The sequence below is a fragment of the Mustela putorius genome, unplaced genomic scaffold (genome assembly GCF_011764305.1).
Source record: "Mustela putorius furo isolate JIRA1106 unplaced genomic scaffold, ASM1176430v1.1 tig00000129_pilon_pilon_pilon, whole genome shotgun sequence".
Lineage (NCBI taxonomy): Eukaryota > Metazoa > Chordata > Mammalia > Carnivora > Mustelidae > Mustela > Mustela putorius.
Genome location: NW_025421290.1, coordinates 24,630,343 through 24,639,931, shown reverse-complemented (window position 1 = coordinate 24,639,931; position 9,589 = coordinate 24,630,343). Strand labels below are relative to the sequence as shown.

Here is a 9,589-nt window from a genome sequence, read left to right as displayed (position 1 = left end):
CATACCACCTCTGCCGAGCAGCTGGCTGGGCCTGGGCAGGCCAGATATCATGGACACATGCCCCTGGGCCATACCCTCCCTATTCCGGGGTCCCCAGCAACTGCCGCATCTCTCCAGTGACACCCTCTCCTACCAGGCACAAAAGCGGCCTCACCCCCTCTCAGCCATGTCTCGCCACCCCCTCCCCAACACTCCCCAGCAGATTCTGCCTCTGTATGTGGGCCAGCTGGAGAGCTAAGCCCTGGTCACCATGTTGGTGCCTGAAGCCAACTGGTTCAGAAGACAGCTCCTCTGCCCACCCCATCCCCCATCTGGAGAGGGCGGGGGGCCCTATGTGTGAGTGTGACCCCCAGAGGCCTTCGGCACTGGCAGAGCCTGACCAGCCTGCTGCCAGCCCTCCACACCCAGGGTCCCCTTGGGACCAGCACACCAACCTCTCCAGGGACAGAGCCCACATCAGTGACAGCCCAAGCACTCCCTAGTAAATACGCTTCCACTTTCCTGGGGCAAACTGGGGCTGCTCCTGGGAACCAATATCCCAGGATGGAAAAAAATAAGCTTTGAAGCAGGAAAGTCAAGCATCCTCATAGGAAACGCATCCCTCACGTCTCGGGGGTCTGGCCTCACCTTGACATTCAGGACTGTTAGAATCAGCCTCTGAAGGGAATAGAGCAGACACGCCTTCATTCTCTTTTCTTTTCTACTTCACAGAGGGAACCCCTGATTAGAGAGAGATGCTTCTTCTGTGGTCTATGTGCATGAAAGTCTTTAGGGAAGACGAAAGATCGTAAGTCATAACCACCCACAATCTGAAGAATTTCCAACTCAACTTGTTCCAAGCCTTTTCCCATGGCACCCAGATGCCGAGGACCGCAGGGTACGGGAAACAAACACACAGGCAATGCATGATAGAAGCCCCTCATCGAGGGACTGCGTCCCTTGTGCTGATGTATCTGAAGCTTGCTCTGGTGGGAGGCCCCCCGGAGACAGCAAGGAGCCCCAGGAGCATCTTCCGAAAACACCTGTCGGTAAACATGTTAAGTGTCCCGGTCTAACTACTTACGGTAAGCTGAAGTCCGAGAGTGGGTGAAGACACTCAGTTTCAAGCTGGGGAGAGCAAGGCTGGGATCCAAGCCTTTTGGAGCTGGGATCTCTGTTTAAACACTAGTGCTCATCAGCTTTGGGGAAAAGGCAGCACTTCTGAAAAACCTCCCTTGCGAGTTCCTTTGCCCCTTCACCCTGCCCACTGCAGAAGCGGGGTGTCTTCATTCCTTCCTGACACCATGTCATGAGACGGGATGCTCAGCTTCTCACAGCGAGCCGTCCATACAGAGCCCCGGGACAGCTTTACATGAGGCAGGCAAAAGAAGCTGGAACATTTTCCAGGGGAGGTCATTATGTAATCCGAACGCTATCCTTCATCACACCTATGCTTCTGGGAAGAGCAAGAGGTCCATGAGCTCTGCAGACTCCAGAGAAGGGGGCGTCGTTAGGATCAGCCCATAGCCTCTGGCCAGGGAGGGCAGTCCAACCGAGACTCATAAGAGTCTCCCCTTTTAGGAGCACTGGGTTTAGCATGCTTCTTATGAAGACAGCTGTCTGAGGATTTTGAATGGCTCTCACCTCTTAAAGGACGACTACTCAAATCAACCATCCATTCCACTGTGAATAGCCTTTTGTGAAAAAACCGTGAACATGGGCCCAATTCCAAAGACCTCTGACCTTCTGGGTCTGCCTCTGGCAGGACTGGCAAAGCACAGAAGGAGTGATCTTGGGCCCCCTCCTCGAGCAAACCTCTCCATCTGCCCCCGGCCACTGGGTGCTGACCATCCTCCAACCATCCATATCGCTTCCTCCCCAAGTGGCACTCCGGACCTCGGTCTCTGCTTGCTCTGCCTCTAAAGAATTCCCTCTCAACGTACCATTCCCGGGTCCACTCCTGGGACCACACCCTTTGCCAGACAAGGCAGATATATAAAGCAACTCTCCCCTCTCCCCTGGAATTGGATGTTACCTGGGGCTCCCAAAGAAGTCTATCCATTTGGGGGTCATGCCCAGGAACAAAAGGAGCTAAACTTTGTTGCTTTGCCAGGCACAGTGCTAAGAACTTCAGCCCCTCATTCCCTATAATCACGCTATAATGTAGAGACTCCTATTACCTCTGTTTTACAGATGAAAAACCTGAGTCCCAGGGAGGTAAAAGTCACTTGCCTAAGATCTTATAGCTAATAAGTGACAAAGCTAGAGATCAAACCTGGGCAGTCTGGCTCCAAAACACCAGGCTCTTAACCAAGACATCAAAGGCACAATTTCAAACCTGGGAGCAAAGGAGGAAGAGAGAAAATGGGAGGCTCCATGGAGCTCCCCAACACCGTGCCGCCTTCTCTACCTGGCACAGAGGTCACGCAGTTTAACAGGAAGGTTTCCTACCCACTCCTGGCCTTGCCTGCAGCTTGGTGGGCGTCATCAGGCAAGTCCCTTCGCCTTTCGGGCTCAGTGTCCCCAGTGGAAAAAGAAAGTGTTTGTATAAGGGATGATTGGGAAGGCCCCGTGACCCTCTGCCATCAGCCCTTCTCTGTATCCTACCGTCTGATCTAGAAAGGAAGCTTAATACCAGGCCACTGTTTCCAGGTTCATAATTTCCCTCCTCTTGGGCACCAGAGCCTCAGGTCCTCCACGTCCCCTTCATTCACCTGAATGCAGGCTACTTCCTCCTCCCTGCCCCCTTCTATGGATGCCAACTGGCTGAGAGACCGAGCTCTACTGGACATGTCTAATCAGAGACTTAGGTGAGACCCCAGTCTTCTTTTTCCCAGGCTCCTGGTGGCTATGTATGGTGCTAGAGTAACCTCTCTCCAGGGGGCTGTCAGCAGAACCAACATGCACTTCTTCTGCTCACCCCAGACGTCTCCCTCTATCCCCCCTTTCCATGAGATGCAGCAAGCCAGCATGCCAGCTTCAATCACACAGATGAGGATGGCACCCTAGTGGATGGGGAGAAATAAGAACCTTCAAGAACACAGCTGCCCCACCAGCTGTGACCAGCCGGTTGGTGCCAGGACTCCCTTATATTGGAGCCAGTGAGTTTTTGGTCTCTGTGAGACAAGAACATATATACCAAGGCTGTTCATAAAGGCCATATCTGGGAAGGCAAGCCACTTCTAGCTCCCACTGGCCTATCGTGGAAAGTCACCCCATGTCCAGCAGATCTAAGTCCCAAAATAGATGGCGGCCATGTGTCCACTATTCCCCAGCCTTCCCACTTGTGAAAAGAACATCTGTGGCCACTTGGTGTCCTGGAGATTTCATTTGCTACTTCAATCTGTATCCCAGAGCAAAGATGTCTACTCACTTGATTAAACCAGGACTACCAGAAGCTAAAGAGTTTCTCCATTTCGATTCCCACTCTCTGTTTGTCTGCTTAGATTTACAAGACGGAAGGAAGGAGTTGAGGGGATCGTGGGGGGAGCTGAGATCCACTCTGGAAGTCCCTGATCATGGTAATGAACTGAAATGTACAACCTTTCAGAAAGAAGTCCGTATGGGGCTCTGTTACAGTGTGACGTCAGCATGCTCACAGAGGTATTGCCCGTAATCAGCTGGGAAGGACTCTGAATCATCGAAATATGCCCAGTATGTCATCTACAAAGAAAACGCATCTCACCATGTCAGGCTAGGAGTAAAGGTGCCCGGATCACCTGAATGACATGATGGGCATCTCAGTAAAAATGCCACCAAGGGAACTTGTACAAATTCCACTCCATAACTGAGCACCGATTACATGCCAAGTCCTGCACTGAGCTGTGAGGATGGCAAACAAACAAAACAAACAGCTCCTCCTTTAGAGGAACTCACAGACTGGCAGAGGTGGCTGATACCGGGACAACTGATGCTAGTATGATTCTCACGTCACCTACTGATCTACTGAGCAGTGAATCTGACCAACTCTGAACAGGTGAGTCCCAGAGGCTGTCAGAGAAGACAGGACATGTGAGCTGGAGGTACAGAATTTATAGGAAGAAATCTGGGCAAGGAGCAGGAATGATGGTGGAAGAAAAACGAAGGTGAGGCTGCCAAGAGGGGTCTAGTGCAAATCAAGAGTATCCTCTAGCAATCTGAATGTTTTCCACATGAAGAAACCTCACCTAGCCCAAGCATGCTCTGATCCACATGCAACAGAGCAGAATGGTTAAGAACATGGCTTTAGACAGAGGCCCCTTCTGCCTCTCACTAGGAGAGCGTGGGCTCTGCCTCGAGTCCTGCCTCAACCTCTTCCTGGCTTCAGGACCCTGGACAGATTATCTAAACTGCCTGTGTCTTGGTCTTCTCATCTGTAAAACTGGAAAGAATAATAGAGGCCACCTCTTAGGGTGGTGGTGAAGACTGGCTAAGATATCCAAATAGAGGGCACCTAGTGGGCATTCCACTAACCTCGACCAGTCTCATCTCCCTTGTCTGTAAATTACAGGTTTGGAGGATTTCAGAGATAGTGAAGCTCTAACTGATAAGGAATGATGTTGGCTGCAATAAGCCAAGGCTACCATTAGCTGGCCAGGGGAAGAGCTCGCAGCCACGGCTGGAAGCGCGGATGTGGGAGTAATACTCCCAGGCTCTGGCTGAAAACCTTGGTCCGGTCAGACCTCGGGAGACCGTGGTGGCCGGGGAAGAGGTGCGTGCTAGATGCCCATCCTAGGGGCAGTTGCACTCAGCTCCAGCCCCAGCTTGCCCTTCCCTTCTTCCTGAAGAAGCCAGGAAGCCACATTTTTAACAGGATGGTCTCAATTTGGCAATGTCAGCAACTATTTCAAAAGCGCTGGAAATGCTGAGCTGACGACACCAACCCTCCCTCAGGCACTGGCAGGCTTGTGGCTCACGACGGAGTACACTGGCATTCACTGAATGTTTGTCCACAGTCTCTAGTGGAAAGTTCTCAAGGAACTTGAAGAAGAAAGAGGAAGCAAAGAGTGCTACTACACAGAATTAGGACCAAGAGCCTCTTGAACTCCTCAGAGAGCTGGCCCGTCTTTGGGCATCTCCACAAATTAAAGGTATAGTATTTGGGCTATTGTAAGTCACTTCTTATGGTGTCCCATCAAACACTCAGCTTTTATGCTAGTATTTAAATCATGTTCACTATGTGCCGGGCCTTCAATACATAGGAGCTTGTGAAATCCGCAGGACAACCCAAGGAGAGCTGGACAGACAGAGAAACCGAGGCACAGGGCCAGTATGTGGTGGCGGTGGGCAATGGAGCAGGTAGACGGCTAAGCTCCGGTGCTCAGAGCCACCACTCCGCACCACCTCTCCCCTGGCCGGCATCAGCTCTTAGGGCTGGGGTCCCCCTGGGCTGAGAGCCACTTCCTCTGGTACAAGCAACCCTTCCCTCTCCCGTATGTGTGTGACACTGTGTGAGCCCACGGAAGCCAGCCAGGACCAGGGCTCCCAGAAGCCAGCCAGCGTGTCCCAAGTGCCTCACAGCACCATGGCTGGGGGCCCACTGCTAGCCACGTATGACGGGGGCCCAGCCCCAGCAACCACGTCTCCTGGCCTCCTTGGCCACTTGTAGCCACGAGACTGAGAGGGCTATGCTGGCCCCAGCAGTCCATCTTAGAGCTGATGTGAGGGCCCAAGCTCTTGCTGTGAAGTGGGCCCCAGAGCCACCCCCCTCCGCAACTAGCAAAACACTCCCGGCAACAGCCCACCAGGCCCTGGGTGCCCAGCGACTGCCCAATAAAGCTTTGCTCTCCTTGCAGGATATTGTTTCTGGCCCCAAATCACACACAAACTCCCACAAGCCCAAGTCATGTGAGGTGAGGAAGCAGGCAGCAGGAAGGTGGCACACAGCCCAGCACAGCCTGCAGAGCCCCCAGGACCCCTCCAGCAGCCTCAGGGGACTGTGCCCTCCAAAGCGCCAGTGCGTTCTGCCAAGAGTGACAGCGTCTTTCCCCGGGCCGCAGGGAGGTTCAGAAGATTAATTAGACGAACCTGGCAGAACTCGAGGTTCCCCAGGGAACTGGCTGAATATGTCACCCCTGACACAAAGCTCTGAAGTGTGCCTTGGGCTGGGTCTTTGTTCACCATTGCGCAGAACAACCCAGTCAGACAGCCAACAGCACACGAGTGCCCAGGGCCCTGGCCTCCCTGCCAGCCACAGTCAGTTACAAATCATGGTTTGGACAGTAGGTGGCAGGAGGGAGCAGAGCTGCTTCAGATGCTCCCTTTCTTCAGGTGGCCTTTAAATTCATATTCAAAACCTCCTCCTCTTCCAGGAAGCCTTCCTGCCCTGCCAGCCTGTGTGACCTCTCTCACCTCTAAAAAGCTATTAGCCATGCCTGACTTTTACCATCTGCTATCTTGTTTGGGGCTGATATTTTAAAATATCATTTGATAAACACTTTAGTATGCGCCAGGTAGCGTGGTCAGTGCTTTACATACGTTATTTGACTGAACCTTTAGAATAAATCTATGAAGTGAATATGATTATACCCATTTCACAGATGAGGAAGTGGCAGCTTGGAAAGGTCAAACAATGTGTGTGTCCTGCGTCTGTCGTCTTCCTCACCGTGGGACTATCCTCTCACGTGGGATTGCACGCTCCTCCTGGGCAACCAGGCTGACGTTTATGCTTCCTTCCAGGCCCAGAGCCCCCAGGCACACAACTGAACACCAGATCACTGGCTGCTATGGTGACTGCCATTCGCAGGGACCAATCCACCTTTCTTCACTTAGCCAAGAGGCAGCATTAATGAATAACACTGGTCAACCACATCGCAAAGGGGCCATTCGACAAGAATCCTGGCCTGTTCTGGGCAGTATCTTAATTATAGAAAAGAAAAATCCTGCTTTCATTGCATATTAATTATCAGAACACTTTACTGGAATTCTGCTGAGGAACTGAGGGTCTGAGGGAACGATGTGTGGCAGGGCCCACACCATGCGATGTGCTGTGGGCCCAACCCCAAAGCCTTGCTGGGAGGTGCTGAGCCAGGGCACAGGGTCAGCCTGTGGGCTCCATGCACCGTGGCCCCGGGGGACAGCCAACCAGGAGGGAAGGCGTGGGCTCACCTTTGGTAGCGTAGGCTTCCGCAATCATGCGCAGCCTGTAGGGAGGGACGGCTGTCAGCGGCAGGTCATCGAGGCCCACCCGGGCATAGATGTTGAGAGCCTCCTTATAATCTCCTTCCACATAATTCAACTTGGCCATGATCAGATTGGATTCTTGTAGGAACTCTGACTAGAAGGAAAAGGAGAGAGAAAAACATTTTCCTACAATGCTATGAGTAATGCTCCCTCGGGGACCCGCCACCTGCTGCCACAGAGCCTTGGGGCTGGCTCTCCACACGAAATCACGCACATGAAGGTTCACAGCAGAACTGTTCAGCATGGCCCCAGGACGGGCAACAACCCGAATGCCCACTGACGGGGGAGTGGATAAGGAAAATGTGGTCTGGCCTCACAGAGGAGTATAACTCAGCCACAGTGTGGAAGGAAACATTGCCCCATGCTTACAACAGGGATGACCTTTGGAAACACCTTGGCAGGTGAAAAAGCCAATCATAAAAGGCAACATGTTGTCTGCTTTCATGGACATGAAATGGCCCGAGCAGTCAAAGCTATGGAGGCAGAAAGTAGATTAGTGTGTGTGCCTAGGGCTGGAGGGTGGGGGGAATGGCAGGTGACTGCTAATGGCTTTATTTTAAATAAATAAATTTTAAATAAATAAATTTTAAATAAACCAAGGTTTATTTTGGGGGTGATGAAAATCCTCTAAAATCGGGTAAGGACTGCACGAGTCTGTGACTACACTAAAAACCACTGAACCACACATTCTAAATGGGTGAATTACATGGCATATGAGCTCTACTTCAAGAAAGCTGCCATAAACCAAAACAAAAGAGAACACCGAGGCTCCCCGCAGGTCCGTGTCCTTGGCTGTGATGGGCCAAGAACAGAAGGGACATTTTATGAACAAGACACACAAATACCTGTCTCAAAAAAGGACAACCTGGTGCATCCTGCCTGCTGCACTAGGGCTGTGCCACAAGACTATAACCCAAATAACCCAAAGAGAGAGGTTTTCTAAATTGGTGCAAAACCCAGGACTTGCTTTCTTTCCAGGGTCTAACTTTTCCCACTGAGCCATTCTTGCTCGTTCAGGGGACTGAGCCCTGGTCCCCTCTGCCCTGGGAGGCTGCAAGCTCTAGCAGCCCTCTGATGGGTCCTCATTCCTCTCCAGGCAATAGAGGTTGGCTTCCCTAGTCCACACCCCCCAGCCTCATCCTCTGCCCTTCGCCCTGGCCAGCACTCATCAGCAGGAAAATAGGAGACAACCCAGCCTGCTATATAAGGAAACAGATTTCTCAGCCTCTCGCAGTTCCTTGGAACCCAAGCTATGCAAGGCTAGATTTTCCCGCTTATAGGAGCATGCCAGGAAGCTGCACTGCTCTGTACCCTGTAACCATGATGGGGTGGGCAATGCCAGCTAGCCAGCCAGAGCATGGCAAAGCGGCTGTCCGCCAAGATCTCCAGCTTCCGGGCATTTCTTTCTTTCTTTCTTTTTGAGTGTAGTTGACACACAATGTTACATATTTTTCAGGTGTACGACCTAGTGACTGGACAACTCCATAAGCTATGCTGTGCTCGCCACAAGTGCAGCTACCATCTGTCACCTTCTATCTGTCACCTTACATCTTGCAAGGCTGCTATGATACCACTGACTATATTCCCTGTGCTGCCCCTTTTATTCCCAGGACACGCTCATTCCATAACTCCATCTCCTGCTCCCCTTCACCTGTTGTGACCAGGCCTCAACTCCCTCCCCTCTGGCAACCATCACTTTGTTCTCTGTATTTATGGGTCTGTTTCTGCTTTTTGTTTGTCTGTTTATTCATTTGTTTTGTTTTTTTTAGATTCCACATGTAAGTGAAGTCATAAGGTAGTTATTGAAAGGGGGCAGGGGCAATAGGCAGCATTGACAAGAGGGTAAAATGGGCAAAGGGAATGAAGGGAGCAAAAGGGGTATTTTAAGTTAAATTAAATTTTATTATTATTTTTTAAGTAGGTTCCATGCCCAACGTGGGGCTTGAACTCATGACTCCGAGATTAAGAGTGGCATGGTCTGACTAAGCCAGCCAGGCGCCCTGAAAGGAACAGAAAAAGAGGGTTTTGAGTGGCCCGAGAGAGAGAGAGAAATTAAAATGCAAGAAATTAGAATTATATTTGCAAACAGAGAAATCAAACCAGACTTAAGAGAAAAAGAGTTATGAAAAAAGACCCACCACAGGGGTTCTCTACCCAGAGAAAAGGCTTCCTGGCAGACAAGGCTGCATCTTCCTTCCTACCTTAATTGAGCCTTCCAGCACTGGGACCACTGGCTTAAAAGCAAAAGGAAGGGGGAGGGGAACAGCAGTTAGTGTTGACTGGGCACAATCTGGTGATGGACCGTGGCCACGGCTGCCCAACAATGTGGATGTACTTAATGCCACTGAACTGTACACTTAAAGATGGTTATGATGACAAAGCTTGCATTAGATATTTTTGGTTACCCAAAGAAAAAGATGTTTAACGCAACTTAAAAACAATTTTTAAG

At 51.2% G+C, this 9,589-nt stretch overlaps 1 protein-coding gene and 1 long non-coding RNA gene across 5 annotated transcripts in view; one reads left to right on the top strand and one right to left on the bottom strand.

The window, feature by feature from the left end:
* Positions 1-9,589, bottom strand: part of TTC7B (tetratricopeptide repeat domain 7B) — a 246,923-nt gene that overhangs the window by 210,653 nt on the left and 26,681 nt on the right. For 3 of the 4 annotated variants that reach the window (XM_045071285.1, XM_045071294.1, XM_045071298.1), the window contains exon 3: positions 7,066-7,234. The exons of the other annotated variant lie outside the window; for it this stretch is intronic. In XM_045071285.1, the coding sequence (XP_044927220.1) occupies positions 7,066-7,234 (169 nt within the window). The remainder of the gene's footprint in view (positions 1-7,065; positions 7,235-9,589) is intronic. 4 annotated transcript variants of the gene reach the window in all.
* LOC123389558 lies at positions 1,074-7,735 on the top strand. Its single transcript, XR_006604174.1, has 2 exons — positions 1,074-5,048; positions 6,637-7,735. It is a non-coding gene; the product is annotated as an uncharacterized LOC123389558 (long non-coding RNA).